Raw genomic sequence first — 16,991 nt, forward strand, 5'->3', positions numbered from 1 at the left:
TTCCAGTGCAGGGGATGTGGGTTCGATCCCTGGTCAGGAAACTAAGATCCCACAGGCCTCGTGGCCAAAAACAAGATGAAAAGAGAAATAAACGGATACTTTTAAAAAATAAAAGAACACCTTAGATTGTATATAGTATCTTTCCCTGGCAAGGTCATTCATTTTTATATATTCACTCTCTTTTAGTTGCTATCATGAAGGAAGGCAATGTAAGAATGTGCTTGTTTTAAGGACAGAGCTCTTGCTTCATTATTGTACCCCAGTCAAGTTATTCATCATGTGGTCTTCTTTCCATCTAGAAATGGGGATGGGGACTGCTTTCAGTCACCTTTGGTTGTTGTCATAAACTAAGTGTGATTACTGTGCAGTAACCTTGAAAGCACCTTCTTCGCCCTCCAGAACATCTCCATTTCCTTAGCTGTGGGCCAAGGCTAAGTTCAGAGGTCATAGGTCAGAGATCTAGCAAGATATTGGGGTATATTCAAGATCTCCAAATGGGAGGGTAATGGGGCATGCCATTATCTTCCCTGCCCCACTATTATTCCCACAAGTATTTTAACTCCAGATTATTACTGAGTTGCACGGTAGTGCTGATGAGGACAGGTGAAGTGTTTTTTTGTGTGTGTTTTTTTTTTTTTTTTTTTTTTTTTTTTTGCGGTACACGGGCCTCTCACTGTTGTGGCCTCTCCCGTTGCGGAGCACAGGCTCCGGACACGCAGGCTCAGCGGCCATAGCTCTCGGGCACAGCCGCTCCGCGGCATGTGGGATCCTCCCGGACCGGGGCACGAACCCGTGTCCCCTGCATCGGCAGGCGGACTCTCAACCACTGCGCCACCAGGGAAGCCCCCAGGTGAAATGTTTTGAACCTGGGAGTGAGAAAACCAGTGTTCAGTGATCCAGATCTGTTTCGGGCTGTGTTCTGCATTGTTCCCATCCAAGCTGAGCGCACTCTTGGCTTTCCGGTCAGCACACACCTCCAGGAGCAATGCCTTAATTTGCAGTTTTGGACAACTGACTATTCCGTCCATAGCATCTCATCTTTGTGTGTTTAACTTGCTCTTTTACTTGGCTAATCTGCATGGAATTCTTCTAATTCCAATAAGCAGAAGGACAGTATGTATTTCCTTGGCTAACTATATATGCTATGCCCGGTGTGAATAATGAAGTTAGGGAAGCAGATTTTTTTCTTATTTTGGAAAAGAGCATCTAATTGGTCTTTTGAGGCTGATGCTCCAGTGTTCATTACGATTTCAATATGACCAAACAACCTTTGCATCGCCCACCTCCTTTAGAAGTCCTGCTTCAGGTGGATTATGCCCTGAACCTCCAAGAACTCTGGGGCTCACAGAGTTAAAATCTTTCCAAGTCCCCCATTCTCTATCCTCTGCATCCTTAACCCCCTCAGTGGGGCTAAGGGTCTTGACCTTGTCACTCTGCCTGAGGACAAGGGGAGAGGAAGAGATGAATCCAACTGTGAATTCAGTGTCCCAGAAAAGAGAAGCAGAAATCCTTTTTAGCACCCTGACATACCCACATCTTCTGTGAGTCATCTGCGTTGCTTGCTGACAGTGGATGGCAAAGAGAAAACGTGAACTTGGTTTTGCTAGGAAATGTGTAAGACAAAGAGGGAAATGAGTTACTTATTTTTCTTTCCAATTTCTAAAGATGGTAATTAGGAGAACTCACACCAGCCAGGCTCAAGTGAATGGAAGCAAGACCCCTATAGGCAGTGCAGTGTATTAATGTAAAAATATGCTTAGACAACATAACTTGTCAGAGAGGATTATTTCTACTTAGTGGATCTGCAGGAGCCCCTTTGCTCTCCCATTCAGAATTTGACTAGAGAAGAGAGTGGGGAGAGAAGGAAAGGGAGAGAGAGGGAGGGAGAGAGACGGGGAGCGCACATTAGTGAACAGCTACTGTGGCATTGATGTTGGAGCGCACTTCTGAACTGGCTTTTGTTGAGACTATCAGTGTATCTGTGCAGAAAGCATGCGCTGTCCCAAATCCGCTGTTACTATGAGAAATGAAGAGCTGCTTTTAAGGTATGTTACTGTGTTCTTTGTTTTAACGTATGCCGTGCTAGTTTCCAGAGGTGACTGAGACAACCACCATGCCCTGAATCAAGTAGCTTCCTTGTCTTAGAAGGAAAGAAAAAAAGAAGCTAGAGAGAGAGAGAGAGAGAGGAGAGGGAAACGATATCGAGACCAAGAGATTGGGAGAAAGAGAGAGCAAGCAAGAGAAAGGAAAAGGACTCCTGTGGACGAGTTATATTTGCAGGAGTTGCCTTTTGCAAGCATATCATGTATTTGCTCTCTGCTATTTGTGCACGGCCAGTGGATAATTTTAAAGGCTCCGAATCTAGCTCTGGGTTTGTCTTTTCCTTTGCAATGTCTAAGCCTCTTTCATTATTATGCACTCTGCATGGAATACTCAGCGAGAAAGGAGCTAAGGAGACTCCATATTAGACTTGCGTTCCAGATACCGCTCTAATCTGGACTTAGCCTACCTAAATAGTCCTTCTGTATTACCAGGTTTGGATCACTTTATCCTGTTTGCCAAAATGTGTACCTGTTTAAAGACTTCTATTCATGCATGGCGTCCTGGGTCCCTCTGTATTGAAAGCAAATATTTGTTTCCTGCATCTGTGTTAGGGTCCTACCGCTTACCAAGAATGAGCCACCTTTTGGGAAGCAGAGAAGGAATTATGATACAATTGGCATCCTGCTTTGAAAAATGTAGTCTTTTGTTTATTTCCTAGCAGACATTGTAGCACTGAATACATCTATGGGTCTGACAATGGGACCCATTGAACAATGGAGCTGTCAAACTAGCTTAATGCATGTCTGGGGCTCTTTTTTTTTTTTCTTTCTCAACACCCTTTTATCTGCTTTAATCTTGTTTGTATAGACTATACAGATTGAAGAGCTTTTAGGACTGCTTGTTTGTGGTTTTGTGCTTTTAAAAGATTTAATATCTGCCGTTCATAGGGCTTTTTGCAGCTATGTTGGTTGGATTAAGTTAGAGATTTATTGCTTACCTCTCTGTTAACTACAGAAAGAAACTCACTGATTGAGACTGCTTGTAACACTATTATCATTCTGGCAGATACCTTGTTATCAGACATGCCTCTACAGTATTTAATGCTTGGGGATTTAAAATTTGCCTATTTAGTGGACTTACGGAACATAGCACACAAGAGAAGTTAAGAGGTATATTTCTAATGTTTAAGTAAATTATAATTTCCAGTGTCTGCCTCCTCTTTTGGCCCCAAGGTAGATAAACAGTTTAGAAATTCAAGGACAAGTGAGAACTGCCGCCCTTCTAATTTTGGTCACAAACTGTCATTATCTAGCCTGTTAAATTGTTAAGTTAAAGGTGTCTATGGAATGTATCAATTTTTGATATATGATTATGTGCTCATAAAATGCATTTCTATGCAAGGTAAACATTTCTCACATCTTCAAGAATCCTTCCTTTTATAACATAAGCATTGGTTTCTCATGTGAAAACAGTGAGACTTCAAGAAGAGAAAATGGAAAAATCTGTTGCAAACTTCTCAAATATTAAAAACATTTTTATTCTCACATTAGATATAAGAGAACTGATCCTAGAATATTAAATGGTAATTGATCTACATGAAAATCATGTCACTAAGGTTCGTTTCCATAAAGAATATACCTTTTCTAACATATCAGTGTTTTGCTTTAGCTGTTTGTGCCAGAGCAGTACATTGAAAAATATTAGTAAATTTATAGAGATTAAGGACCTAATTTTTAAAAACAGAAGGGAAATCATTTTAAAGGGTAAATTTTAAAAAATAGACGTATTTAGTTACAAATATTTCTTCTTGGAGTATATCGTGTTCAAATTAGTGATGTTCTCAGTAAACAAGGAACAAAATGTATTCCTTATAAAAACAGTTATGAAACATTAACTATTTTTTAGAGTTTGGACATGCATTTCAATTTTTTAAACTTAAGTTGAAATGTTGTATTTAATTCAGAATTATGAAAATTAATGTTGCAAAAGCTCAGTAATTTGCCTTCTGGAACATAGATTTTCTATTGACAATATTTTCAGAGTCTGGCTGGACCCAAAACATATCAGTAGGATAATAATATTTTTAAAGTCATCCATTGTGAGTAAAGTGGATTTTATGATTATGTTCTCCTGCTTCCAAAGGGATCTGAACTGCTCATTCCATTGGGTATGCCAGTAATTGCTTTTAGGATGAGCTCATAGAAGGTAATTGGTGAAGCTTTATATCTGAAACTGGCCCACTGTTACCAGCACACCTAGATTCTGCATTCATGGGAAATTTTTATTCCAAAACAAAGGTCACAAAGCAATTTTTTTGTGGTTTGGGGAAAAAAGCAGTGTCCTGTGTTCCCCAGCTGCCTGTCAGAAGCACGCTGAAATAAAGAAATATCTTGGAAACCTACACGTTAAATTTTTGACTAAATTATAATCATTTACCTGTGATCTATTCACTTTAATTCCTGGGTGATCATATTAGGTCCAAGAACAAGGGAACTCCCTTCCTACTTGTGCTTTAACCCATTACCAGCTTCCAGAATTCCAAGACCCCCGTTCAAGTGTCTGACACGCAGCTATCTTTTCCTTTAGCCTGATGGGGAAGTAGGAGATGGCCGAAGTTGGCAAACTTGTCTACATCTATTTCCACAACAGTAACAAGATATGTAATCTGTATCCTGCCATCAGCCTCTATGTGGGATGATTCCCTTCCAGGGTGACCTAAACAAATGTCAAAGTGAATTTTAATTCTAAGCCTAGACTTGCAGAAAAGGAATAGCAAAAGAGTCAAACTGGGAAAATGGCTTCTTTCAGTAGAGTTGCCGTTGCACCCCGAGGAGTCCCTTCACACAGGAGACTCAGGAATACATAGCTGTGTTCAGCAGACCACAGGCTGAGACCACAGGCTGTAACCTCGACATATCAATAGTCCTTTATTTGTGAAAATGAAACCTCACAGTTTTTCTTTTTCAAAATATGAGTGTGTACAGTTGCAAAATATCCCTTTGGGGCTGAAAAACAAAGAAAGGCGTTTGATTAATATTCATATCTAGAACTTTAGAGCAAGTGCAGAGTGTGCTGGGACACCCAGGAAGTCATTCGAAGAGTGAATCAATACTAATTATTGTAATCAGGGCGGTTAATTAGGTGAAAATGTGGCTGATGGAAATTTCATTGCTCGCAGCCCTGGAAACACCTAGGTTGATGACAAGAAGGTAATATACAAAAGCAAGAGTGTTAGGTGGGAATGATCGTTCTGTATTTAAGGGGTCAGAATCTGTCGATGAAAAACATAGCTTGATTTGGTATAATTGTGGCAGTGAGGAAACTAGAAATATCCAACTTAGTTTCTGGTGTAGAGATTTCAGTAAAAGTCATTAACAGAATGCAGTTTGTTAAGAAGCATCTCCTGTGGCTCCACAGCCTTTATCTGCCCTTCCTCCAGCGGTAACAAGTATATTTCACCCAGTTGCAATAACGCCTTAGATCATCTTGATTAGCCTTCCTTGAATTTCTTTCTACATTCAGTAATTCCTGGGGAATTTGTTGGCGGGGATGGGGGGGGGCGGGTTCTCCTTTCATCAAACTACTATTGCTTCTCTCTTGGTTATTACTGGCTTTGGGAATTTTTCTGAACTCGCAGTGACTTTCATTCTGTAGGAAAGAAGAGGTAGTGTTTTTGGGAGAAGATTAAGATCTGTGGCATTTCACTTAACTGACATGGGGAAGAGGGTGTCAGAGGAAGGAAAGCTTTATGTGAGGTTTCAATGTTGTAGCCCATTAAGAATTGAAATGAAGTGTCCTAGAGCTGAAGCACCTTTCTGATCCCATGGTATCCATCTCCAGAGGTCGGACTGAGATGGAAGCTAGATGTACATGTAAGAGAGAGAGAGAGAGAACCTCTACTCAACTCAGAAATGTGCTGGTTAACCCTGATCTGGGATGAGGCACCCTTTGTTCCCAGACGCAGCCTTCTGCTTCATGTGATATCATTAGGGGTTGTTCCGTGCAGGTATGTTTATCTGATCCATAGCTTTCTTCTGACTGACAGATCCCAGCACATTCTCTTTTATGTCAAGACCGTCACAGTTAACGGGGAATGGCATCTGTGGGGAGAGGGTGACATGTGTTCCCAGGGCAGCTCAGCTGTTCCCTCACCTCTTTCCACGTTGACCCGCCTGTGATTGGCTGCCTAGGGTTGTGATGAATCACTGCAGTTCAGGAAGCAGGACGTGCCAGCGCGCCCTAGGAGAAAAACAAAAACCAGAATTTTCCTGCATAATCATTCAGTTCAACAAACTTTGTTGTCATGGACAAGAAGAGCGTGAGGTTTGAAGTTATCAGGTTGATACCCCTTCAGTATCCATGGCTTTTTGAATCCCTGGGTTGAGAAAGGTTGCAGCTGCAATCGGTAAAAATTCTGTGTTGAAACTTAAGGATGGCATTGCTGGCTTCCAGCTGGTGTGTGAACTGGCGCGAAGGGGCACTGTGGTACCTGGTGCAGGAATGAATCAGACTCTCGTCATGGCTCCTGTAAAGCTGCCCATCTCAGTGATTCAGGGGCTGCAGGTCCTCCTGTGGTGTTGTCGTCTTTGTCATGCCTTGCTTTTTGAACATCTTGGTTTGGGACCCCAGCTGTCTTTTGGGTTCTGTGAGATGGCTTCCCCGTTCATTCAGAAATGATTTAGGAAGCGTCTCTGTGAATGAAAATGCACTGAGTTGGTGATGGGTGGCGTGAGTTCCTGGTGGTGGCAGTTAGGGTTCATTTTGACTTTCGCTTTGGAAACTGACTTGATCAAAAGGGATGGAGCCCTCACCCGCAGCCCCAGGACGCTCAGTGCCTGCCTTGCATAAACTGTACCCTTCCTCTCCCCTGTGGGTTAGGCTGCTGGCCTTAGAATCAGTGAAAACTTTAATGCTACAAGAACAATAGGATTAGGACTGGCTTCCTCTTTTCCTTCCCATCTGCCAGTTCCAGATTTAAACAAAGATCAGGGAGTGGGAGTATTATGATTAAAGTAAGGAATAAATCCAAAATTTATTGACAGTCTACTCTCTACCGGGCACTAGGTGATCTCTTTTCATCTTGTATAATTTAATCCTCACAGATACCCTAGAGTTAGTGGTAGTTATGTTATTCCCATTTCAAAGATGAGAAAAACAGACCAAAAGAGGGAAACTGGACACACAGCTCATGGTGGAAGGGATTCCAAGTCACGACTCAGGCCAACTCCTTCCCTGGCCAACTTAAGAGTACAAATATTGGATATTTGAAAGTCATATTTTCCTCCAGTGCCACATTTCCACGGTGCACTGATTTATGCCTGCCGTCTAGTTTTGTACGGAGTAAGCTGTACAGTAAGAAAGGGAAAATCACAGTCGTTTTTGCTTCTGAGTTTTTACGGCTCCCCTGCGTATGCTCACTGGTTCCCCTGATAGCTCACGAGGTCTTTGAATTAAAGCACCCGTGGCTCACTTTTCTCAGGCTTTAATCTGTATAATGGGAACACATGTTGGAGGGAATAATAGAGAAATCTGAAGCATGATGAAATTGAAATGTGACTTCTAATCTGCATAAGGGGCCAAAACGTATCATATTGTAATCAGGACCAACCAAGCAGCAGATATACTATGTGACGTGATCTTTTCTCATTAAGAAGCTCAAGACAGTCATGAAACAGAGAGGGAACAGTGGGTAAGAAGGTATCAAGTGGTGTACAATGAGGGGAGGGGGTCTTGAAGGATGGAAGAGGGAGCAGGAAAGGGAAGTTATCCTTAGAACACCCCAGATTCGTCTTTGTTATTAAAACAAAGCCAAATAAAATCCTTAATTTCATCACCTTTCTTCCTCAGACCTCAAAGTCATTCACATCTCTCCTCCTCTCTCACATTGCCATATTCCTATGAAATAGTACAAATGTAGCTGTTAGCCGCCACCAGAGAGTATGAGAGACTAAGAGATTGGGCAGCATAAAGGCTTACACTCAACCATAGTGATAAGATAAGATAACACATTTCCACTTAGCTTGGGTAGATTGCTACATCACTTTTCCATGAAGATTTTTGGGTAGTTCTTTTAAGAGAAAGAAAAAAAGAATTTTTTTCCCCTAACGGACTTTATGGGAATGAGCATCAAAAGCAAATTTAAAGAAAAAGTCATTTGGGATTCTCAAAAACCTCTATCATAAGCTAAAAATAGTTAGAGATTTGAACCATATTATAGGGAAAAAAAATTTCCTGTGCTCAAAACCTTAATGTATTTTCAACCTACATGTCACTTTAATAGCTTGGTTATGTAATTGCTGTAGTAATAATTAGGTTAACACCTCGTACCTCTCATCAGAGGATCGTGGTAGATTTTGATTTTTCAGCCATCCATCCCTACAAGGAAATGATGGCCACGCACATGCAAAGGTCTAGATGATGAATCAGAAAATTAAATGACGTGTTCCCAGTGTCAGTCCACTCTGACAGAATCAGGTGCAGAATCGAACAGGTTTGATCCTTAAATCTTATCATCTTTTTCACTCCGCAAGTAGCATTTGTCTTAAAGCGTCTGATCTGCATCCACTGTGTCAGATGACTTCCGATCCTTGGAAGGAAAAGCTCTTTGATGGGGATCCATCATCATTGTGGGTAAAGCAGATTCGTGTGTTCTCTTTTACACACAATCCAAGCATTTGGTCTCTTTAATCCTTCCTCTTCTTCAAGATGTATTTGTTTAGAAGAAGGAGGGACATTGAGGCCAGTGGGGCTTTCATGCCTCTGGAGAGTCCCTCTCAAGTCCTGATATTGCTTCTCGCCAAGATCAGTCTCAGAAAACACCCTCCCCCCACCCACTAAGTCTTAAAACTTCCTTTCCGCCCCCACCTGTTGCTGCTTTCTCTCTAGACCTAATGTTATGCCTACTGCTTTATCCACCCAGCTGTCCCCACTCAGCTGCTGTGTTTCATCAAACAGTAGTTTCTCTTTTTGAAATTTACAGCATGTGACAGTAAGATGAGAACTTCTGACCATTTGGGGAAAACATTTCTTGGGGGTGGTGGGTGTTCAAGGGCAGATTGCCAGGGAACTCAAAACCCCACTCTGATAGGTATAAATTTTGTTCCCACCGCCAGGCTGGCACCAGATAAAGCTACCTGATACAGTTTGAAAAATCTCAGCATCTTCAAGCGGCTGCTGGGACATTCCTTCAGAGGTTGTTTTTTCTGAGTGCCTTTGTGTACATATCACCAGGCCAGCCTTTTTCTCCTCCCCGCCCTTTCTCCAGTCTTCTCTTTCCCAATTTTCATATATTTACTCACTTCATGGGACGTGATCTTCCATCCTCCCCCTCCACCCTGTGATGATGTCTGGAAAGGAAGCACCCCAGAGACAGCTGTTCCGAGTTGAGAACTCAGCCTTGGTCGAGGCAAACTTGATTTCCCTGACAGATGAGCCACCAAGACTTTTCACTTTTGTGGTCACCTGCCTCCTCAGACCCACAGCTGTGGAGGAGACCGTCTGGCATTGTCTGGCTTCCGTTTGAGAGAGAAAGAGGGAGAAAGAAAGAGAAAGCTGAAGGGGGAGGGAAATAAGGCAGCAGGGGGAATAATGGAGAAAGGAGGAAAAGGGAAAGGCAAGTCCGAGAGGGAAGTGATAGGCTGGTTGGGCTCAGGGTCTGACAGGTCCACAGTATTAGCTTTTCATCCCCTTGGAATGGAAACTTCTGGAAACCCTAAAGGGGCATCTCATTTCCGAGCGCGAAGGTATGTATACAAAGAACCCATCTTCCGTTGGAGGGTCTCTTCAGAAGGGAGAGAGATTCACCATTATGTCTTTTGGCTCTATTGAAAACAGATTCAGAAAAACACAAGATTGCAAAAAGCCAGTAGCAGCTGTTCTCAAGGGAGAGCGACGGCTTAAAATTCCCGTACAAATGTAAAATCAGAGTTTAATAACGATGTCATCTTTATTGGCGTGTGATTTTACTGAAGTCGTTTTGGGAATGTGATAAAGTCGCCATTCCAGAAGCTTTCAAAATGGGGGGGTAATAAGATCATTTTAAACTTGATTGGTGATACAAGTATTTTTTAAGGGATACCTTTATGGAGCTAAGAAAATATAGATTTATAATGTATCACTTAGGGATCTATTTGGGGATTTTTTAAGCGCATAAAGACACTTGTTTATTTTTACAAGTTGCTGATGAAACTGGGGTAAGCCAAGAACAAACACATGACCGCAAAGTCAGATACTTTCCCAGGTACTTCAAATTCATGTGGATTTCAAACTTATTGGCTGGAAAACGCCCAGTGATGGGAACCCCCCCCCCCCGCCCTTCTAGGGCCTGTCTTTCTTGCTCCAAACAGCTCTCAGTACACTTGGCTTAAAAAAAAAAAAAAAATGGAACAGCTATTTAATAAAATTTGAATTTAAAAATGTGATGGGGAAAGATGTTTTGGATTCTAGTTTTTAATAGAGAGCCAGGAGTGAGGGGAGAAAAACCCTTTTGTGAAGGTGGCTGTTTGAGGAGATGGAACAGTATTGGTACATCTGTAGTTGCATGGCCGACTGTCTACTGCTTTTAAAGAGATTGCAACCCGTGACGTTATGCATAGGAATAATTAAAAAATGGAAATTTGTCACAAAATATACAGGGCTGTCTGCAGGAGAAGAAAATTAACTGTTGGGTTATAAACGTGCATCACTATCTATCAGACTCCAGTCTCTAAGTTATGGTATAAACTTTGTGCAAAAATGTTGAAAGATCTGTAGTCAGGGGGCTCTATCCTGGTTCACTGATGAAGATGGGTGATAGGAGTCGGATACCTTCCATTCGAGCAGTGTGACTCCATTTACAAACACATTTATTAGCATTCTGTTTCTATGGAGAGGTTTTTGGTTTTTTTCTTTTTTAAATGCCAGTGATAATTCAGTGCTCAAACAATGACCACTGGAGAAACCTCAGTTTGAGATGAGGCATGGGGAGGGGGCGGTGTGCTGAAACAGCACAGTGCACCCAATTGCCTTGGAAGGCCTCATATAAAATGAGGTCATTCAGAAAGTTTCCCTTGAAGTGCTTCCAATTCTTGAATTGCCTTTTGTTTGGGAAATGAATAGCAAGTTGATTAAAAAGAAAAAAAAATAGACAATTAGGGATGGTAGGGGGATGGGCTTCGGGAAGAGCTTAAGGTTTTTCTACAGTGAAGCTAAAATGGTGAGGAAACTGCATTGTTCCCAACAGCCCCGTCCCTAGGGATGTCAGCACACAGAGGTGTCACCTACCAAGTCAGGTCTAGGAGGGGGGCTCGCTCATGGCCTCACCCCCTTTCACTGCTGTTGATAAGATCCTTGGCTATAAAATAGCCTCACTGAACCCCACGTGTTTAGCAGCGGCCCAGACGAGCTGTCTGCAAAATAATTCCAACTGCCAAAACATGATACCTGATGGCTCGTTACGGCGTGAAAATTAAAAAAGGGGGCCCTGTGGAGTTGTTTGAGATTTTTTTTTTCCTTCTGGCAAAGCAGTCAGATGAGAAATTGAAGCTTTTCATCAGGTGGTATTTGGTTGGGTGTTTTTGTTTTTAAGCTCAAGAGCTTTTAAAATTTGTATTTTTAAAAACAGCTCTTGTGTAGGTGCTGCGATCATGGAAACAAAACCCTATAGAGTGTGTGTGTGTGTTTGTATATTTTGTTTCTCTCTGGCACCTAAATTAAGTGCCTATGCAATCACTCTATTATTTATGTATTTGGCAGCCAAACTATTTCAGCTCAGCTACATCCAGAAGCTTTCCTTGGTTCCCCTCGTCACTGTATTTCATGTTAGAGTTTTCTTTTATATTTGACCCTGGTTTTGCTTCTAACTTTAAATGGCAAAAGCAAATGTGCTTTGAAAACTCTGGGACTCACTGTAGTTGTTAAATAAGGCAGTAACCCATGCACTAGTAATTCTTTCTCTATGACCTACTTACATACTTCTTCACCCTCCTTATAGTATGATTAAAAGCTGCTTTGAATCCACTATTGCCTCAAGGGATTTGAGCCTAGAATTTAACAAACTGCTGAGAAGGCTTAAGTCAGTAAGAGGCCTTCCCTACAGTGTCTCCCAAATAATTCACATGCAATTAAAGAGAGAATAAATATTTCCGAAGTCTATGTGTTAATGATGCTTTTTCTACCTTATAGAAGGTAGATGTACATGGAGCTTCAGTCCATAGCGGATTTGAAAATATTTTCCTTTCTGATTAACGCAGTTGTGTTTTGCTTCTGTTCTGGAGGCCGGTTCTGTTAGTTCGTTCTTCAAATAGTTTTATTATAGAGTCAGCTGCTTATATACATTTGGGAGTTATGTAAATAATGTCTAGAAAATCAGGAACTGTCAAGGTTTGTCTCATTTATCTGGCTAATTACTTTATTAAGGTTATTGAAAGACCAACAAAATTCTTATAATTTCAAAGGCAGCCTGCAGAAGCTAGGGTCGGGAAAAAATGTAGCTTAGTATTATTAGGAAGAGTTGGGGCATTTGGGGTATAAGAATTGATTTTACCCCATCTGTTTTTCAGTTCTTTATGAACCTAGCCCTGATTCCTCAGAAAGGCAAGATTTTCAACTGAAGGTTAGTCCTAGCCCTATGTCTTGGAATTAGAACCATCTTGGTCAAAAGCCAGATATGTTGTTCAGCTGAAGAAGGAAATCAAGTCAATTAAGTATGGACTTAATTGAATACACCAGGCCTGTTATTCCAAATTGCTCAATGCAGCAAGTCTAGATCTACGGTTGATACGTGGATTTAATATTGGTATATAAATATCCGTTTTTCTTCATAATCTCTAAAGATGATCCGTTCTCATTATAACACAAGAAACTGGTGAGAAAAGATGAAAACAATTTTTTCTCCATGTTGTCTGATACATTTAACACCACGTGATACAGTTAACTCCACGTGACTTAGTTGTTTAACCCTCTGACTACTGTGAATACACCCCCAAGTGTGATGTCATTTCAAAATAAAATTTAAAGTGATGGTTAATAAAAGAGGCAAACTGTAAGACTTCTGGTTTGCAATTTATGAGGTTTCTTTAGAATGTGAAATAGGCCACAGAGAAGTTTTACAGACTGGTGACATTGTGAAAATTTCAGTTTCATCTAAATAACTGAGCAACAAAACAATGATGAGAGCGCCAGATTAGAACATCACCACATAAAAATACTTTTAAGAATTTTCACAAGTCACTTGGGAAAATTAAACTCCCTTCTTTGTGAGAATTCTGCCCTATTTCTCAATTCCTATTAGTAAATCGGTCACAGATCTTAAATGAGTATTTAAGCTTCATGGCCATTACAGACCTAACACTCTTTTCATGAAGCCACACTGTTGGTTTTTAATCATTGTATTTAAATACTTCGAGATGACCAACTTGTGATGTATTGTTTTAAAAGAAAACGTGATTTATCACCATTTTAGTCCCGTGTACTTCTTAATGTTTTCAAGATGATACAAAAGGAAATATAATCGTGCAGAGACTGATGAATCTTTCTCCTTGTAAAGCACGGAAAAGTCCGCAAATGTCACTTGGGCCGTTTATCTGATATTTACTTTGGCTCAACCACGAATGCTATTTCAGTTGAGTTCATACACTGGCGAGCACAGCCCACCGAGGAGCATTTAAACAAACCCCCGTGATGATTGTCTCTCGTGGCTTCAGTTGGGGAGTTTGGGTGCGCTCGTGGAGTGCACCGGCCTTGGGCAATACGGTGGTACTAAACCCAGGACAAGCGGTGGGTGAGTCGGGCCTCATGCCAGGCTCCTGGAAATAGGGGACCGGACAGAGTCACCGCTGGGGACGAGTGTGCGTGTCTGGCTGCCGGGGAACCTAGGCCGGGGGCGGGGGCGGGGGGGCGATTTGTCCAGGGGGCGGTCCCTCCGCCTCCTCCTCCCCCCGGGGGCCGGGCGTGCGGGCCCGCAGGGGTTAAGCGGCGGCGCGGCGGGCACGGAGCTCCGCCCCCGGTCGCCGCACCTGGCGCTGGGCAGCCTGCGGCCCGGGCGCTGGCTGTCGGCGGGGATTGGCGGAGAGCCGCGGAGAGAGAATGTGACAAGTGCCGGCTCGGGCGGCCGCCGCGGGGAGGCCGCGCGCACCTGTCCCTGCCCGTCTGCGCCGCCCGCCGCCACTCGGCCGCGCGCACCGCCGCCCCCCGCACCCGAGCGCAGAGCGCGCGCCGCGAACATGACTTCTGCCTTCAAGCTGGATTTCCTCCCGGACATGATGGTTGAGGGCCGCCTGCTAGTTCCCGACCGAATGTGAGTTTGGCCGCCCGGCCGCCTCCGGGTCACCGGCCCGGAGCCCCGCGGAGGGAGAGGGCGGGCTGTGGCGCTTCTGCGCCCCGGGGACGCGGGGGGTGGCTCCGGTTCGGCCGCGCCCTGTGGTTCGGAGCCGGCGCTGGACGCGGGGTGGTGGGAGCGTGTCTGGAGGAGCGGCGGGGACCAGCGAGCGGGGCGCGGTGCCCGGGGTGGGGTGGAGAGCGTGGACCGGCGAGCCGGACGCGGGTTCCCGGGGTCTGGGCTTGGGGTCCGGCCCGCGAGGACAGGAGAGCGTGGCGCGGCGTCCCAGGGTGGGGTGCGCGCGTGCACGCTCGTGTCATTTGAAATTCGGGGCTGCTGGAGCTCTCGTGGCCCATTTAAATATCCCTTCTTACCAAATTGCTCGCTTTTCTGACTTACCCTTTGCAAAAATTGCTTTTTTAGGATGGGAGAGTAGAAGGAGGGGAGGAAAAAAAAAAAGGGTGGGGGGAGATAATTATAAAGCATGAAAATAGCCAGGTGTACTCTGTTGCAGAAATTAGAGGTAATTTTTAGGTAATCACGGTGATTTGTCTGATATGCAGTCTATAATTTAATAATTAATGTGATTCTGGTTGTTTTACACGTCGGCAAACTAGAGTAGAGAGTTTATTGGGAGAAGTCAAGAGCTGGGATTCCTGAGGAAGGGAAAATATGCCTAATTTTTCTTGGGCTCGTTAGTCTTGATAGGAAAGTTTCTCTTATCAGCTGGGTCACTCTGAAGGCAATGGGATCTGCTTGTATTTCAGGAGTGTTTGAAAAGACGACCTAGAAGGTTGTCAGGAGTGGGTCTGAAAGGTCTGTGTCAATTTCAGACTTGGACTATATACAGTTGTTTCTTGTCAGGCAAGAAATGTGATAGTGAATCTAGGCTACAATAAATCGAGTGAAAAAGGGACCGCTATCCTTGGTAAGAGTAGGTATAAAATGTTTCCTATTGTACACACCCTGAGAGAAACATGCATATTCTTGCACTTCGCTCTATCCTGTGCAATTTTCAGGCCATTCTGAGCTTTATGATCCATTTCCCTGGCAACTAACTTTCCCCTACGGTGCAAGATTCTTTTTCTAGGATGTTAAATGTTACGAGCTGAGAGATTCTTGAGAAACTCCGCAGTGGCCAATTATTTGAGCTCCTAGGATTTGGGAGAGAAAAAAAAAAAGCTGGGGAGAGGGATGAAAGTCTGTTAAATGCGAATTGTCCTTCTAGTCGATATTAAGAATGTTAACTTGCTTTTACACATGATCAGGTTCATTGTCCCAACTAAGATAATCAGATAATGTAAATTAAAATATTGAATTTCCCTTTGGCAGTTTTCTCTGTGAAAGTAATCTTGATTAGTACTGTTCCCATGATATTTGTTTTGAGAGATCTCTGTCCTCTTCCCCCTCTTAAAAGGGCTATCTGTATAGGCGTTTATTACATGTTTGCACATTAGCTGGTTTGAAAGTTCTGTGTTTTCTCCTCTGTAAGAGAGTTGGGGCCGAACCAAAGAATTGGCTTGATCGTGGTTTTAAATGATGGTCACCTGCTAAGAATACTCTCTGAATGTAAAGTGTTAATGGCCTCTGAAAGATGCTATCTCTTGTCAGTTAAATTATTAATTATGGAAGTTTAATTTGTCCTTTTCATTTGGTGGATGAATGTGGCTCATTCAAACTGTTTGCTCTGAATAGAGCCTTTTTGTCTTAGTGATGGAGTCGGCTAGACAAATCCTAATATAACTTCTACCTACTTCTCTTCCATGTGCTAGTTATTTTGGAATCAAACTCAAATTGTTTTCAGTGTTTGTCAGCTCTTGCTTAATTGAACCTAGAAAAAAAGAAAAACAGGATTTGTAAATGATAACTTTATTATTTGTTTCCAAGATAATGATTTTATGTTTCCTTAGCCCTGAGAATACTGTAGCGTGTTTTCCAAAAGAGTTTGTAATTAACTCACGTTAGAGACTGTCTTTGGGGAATGGGGGTGCGTGAGAAGGAATGTGATAAGTTGAAAATGCTTGAAACCCACTCCAAGTATATCTTATCACCAAGATAGCTTTGTGGGTTTGTTTTCTGGACCGGTGGTTGTTTATGGTATATTGCCATTCGGACTAAATTGCCGTCAGCTAGATTGTTGGCCTGTTCCTAAAAGGAACTTATATAAAGCACAGGGCTTTTCTGGTGTTGATTTTCTAAAGCAGTAGAACATATTTTCAATGACGTTTTCCCCCAAGAATATATTAGATAAGTTTGCAAGATGTAATATGTTTGAGTCCTCAAGGCAGATGAACAAATAGCTTTTGAGATAAATGATTACGCTTCATGGCCCCATGAGCCATCAAGTGTTTAAAGAGCCCAGATCGTTTAAGGCTCTGTAGTGGGTATAGAATTGTTATGACATAGACTTCAAAGTCTTGGGGTTTTAAATGTTCAACATCAAAACTGTACATGGAAATGGACCTTTTAAATAATCTTAACTATCAGAGTTTTGTTGTCTTTGTGTTTAGAATGTCATTTGCAAAACGTAATGAAATAGAATGTCATTTGCAAAAAAGCATAATGAAAATAAAAACAACTGATATTTAAAAAATTCTGTTCTAAACTGGGGCACTTGGTTTTGTATCGGAGTCGGGGATGAGTGTCTTTCTTT

At 42.5% G+C, this 16,991-nt stretch overlaps 1 protein-coding gene across 9 annotated transcripts in view; it reads left to right on the plus strand.

Annotated features, from left to right (window-relative positions):
* Positions 1-16,991, plus strand: part of CELF2 (CUGBP Elav-like family member 2) — an 830,631-nt gene that overhangs the window by 512,686 nt on the left and 300,954 nt on the right. For 3 of the 9 annotated variants that reach the window (XM_067701008.1, XM_067701016.1, XM_067701025.1), the window contains exon 1: positions 9,363-9,785. The exons of 2 other annotated variants lie outside the window; for them this stretch is intronic. In XM_067701008.1, the coding sequence (XP_067557109.1) occupies positions 9,631-9,785 (155 nt within the window). In that variant the 5' untranslated portion in view covers positions 9,363-9,630. Of the gene's footprint in view, positions 1-1,844; positions 2,046-2,399; positions 2,535-9,362; positions 9,786-14,160; positions 14,318-16,991 lie in introns of those variants that run through there. 4 more of the 9 variants (XM_067701044.1, XM_067701054.1, XM_067701064.1 and 1 more) reach the window with 3 other exon arrangements.

This window comes from Pseudorca crassidens, chromosome 1 (assembly GCF_039906515.1).
Source record: "Pseudorca crassidens isolate mPseCra1 chromosome 1, mPseCra1.hap1, whole genome shotgun sequence".
NCBI classification, from domain to species: domain Eukaryota; kingdom Metazoa; phylum Chordata; class Mammalia; order Artiodactyla; family Delphinidae; genus Pseudorca; species Pseudorca crassidens.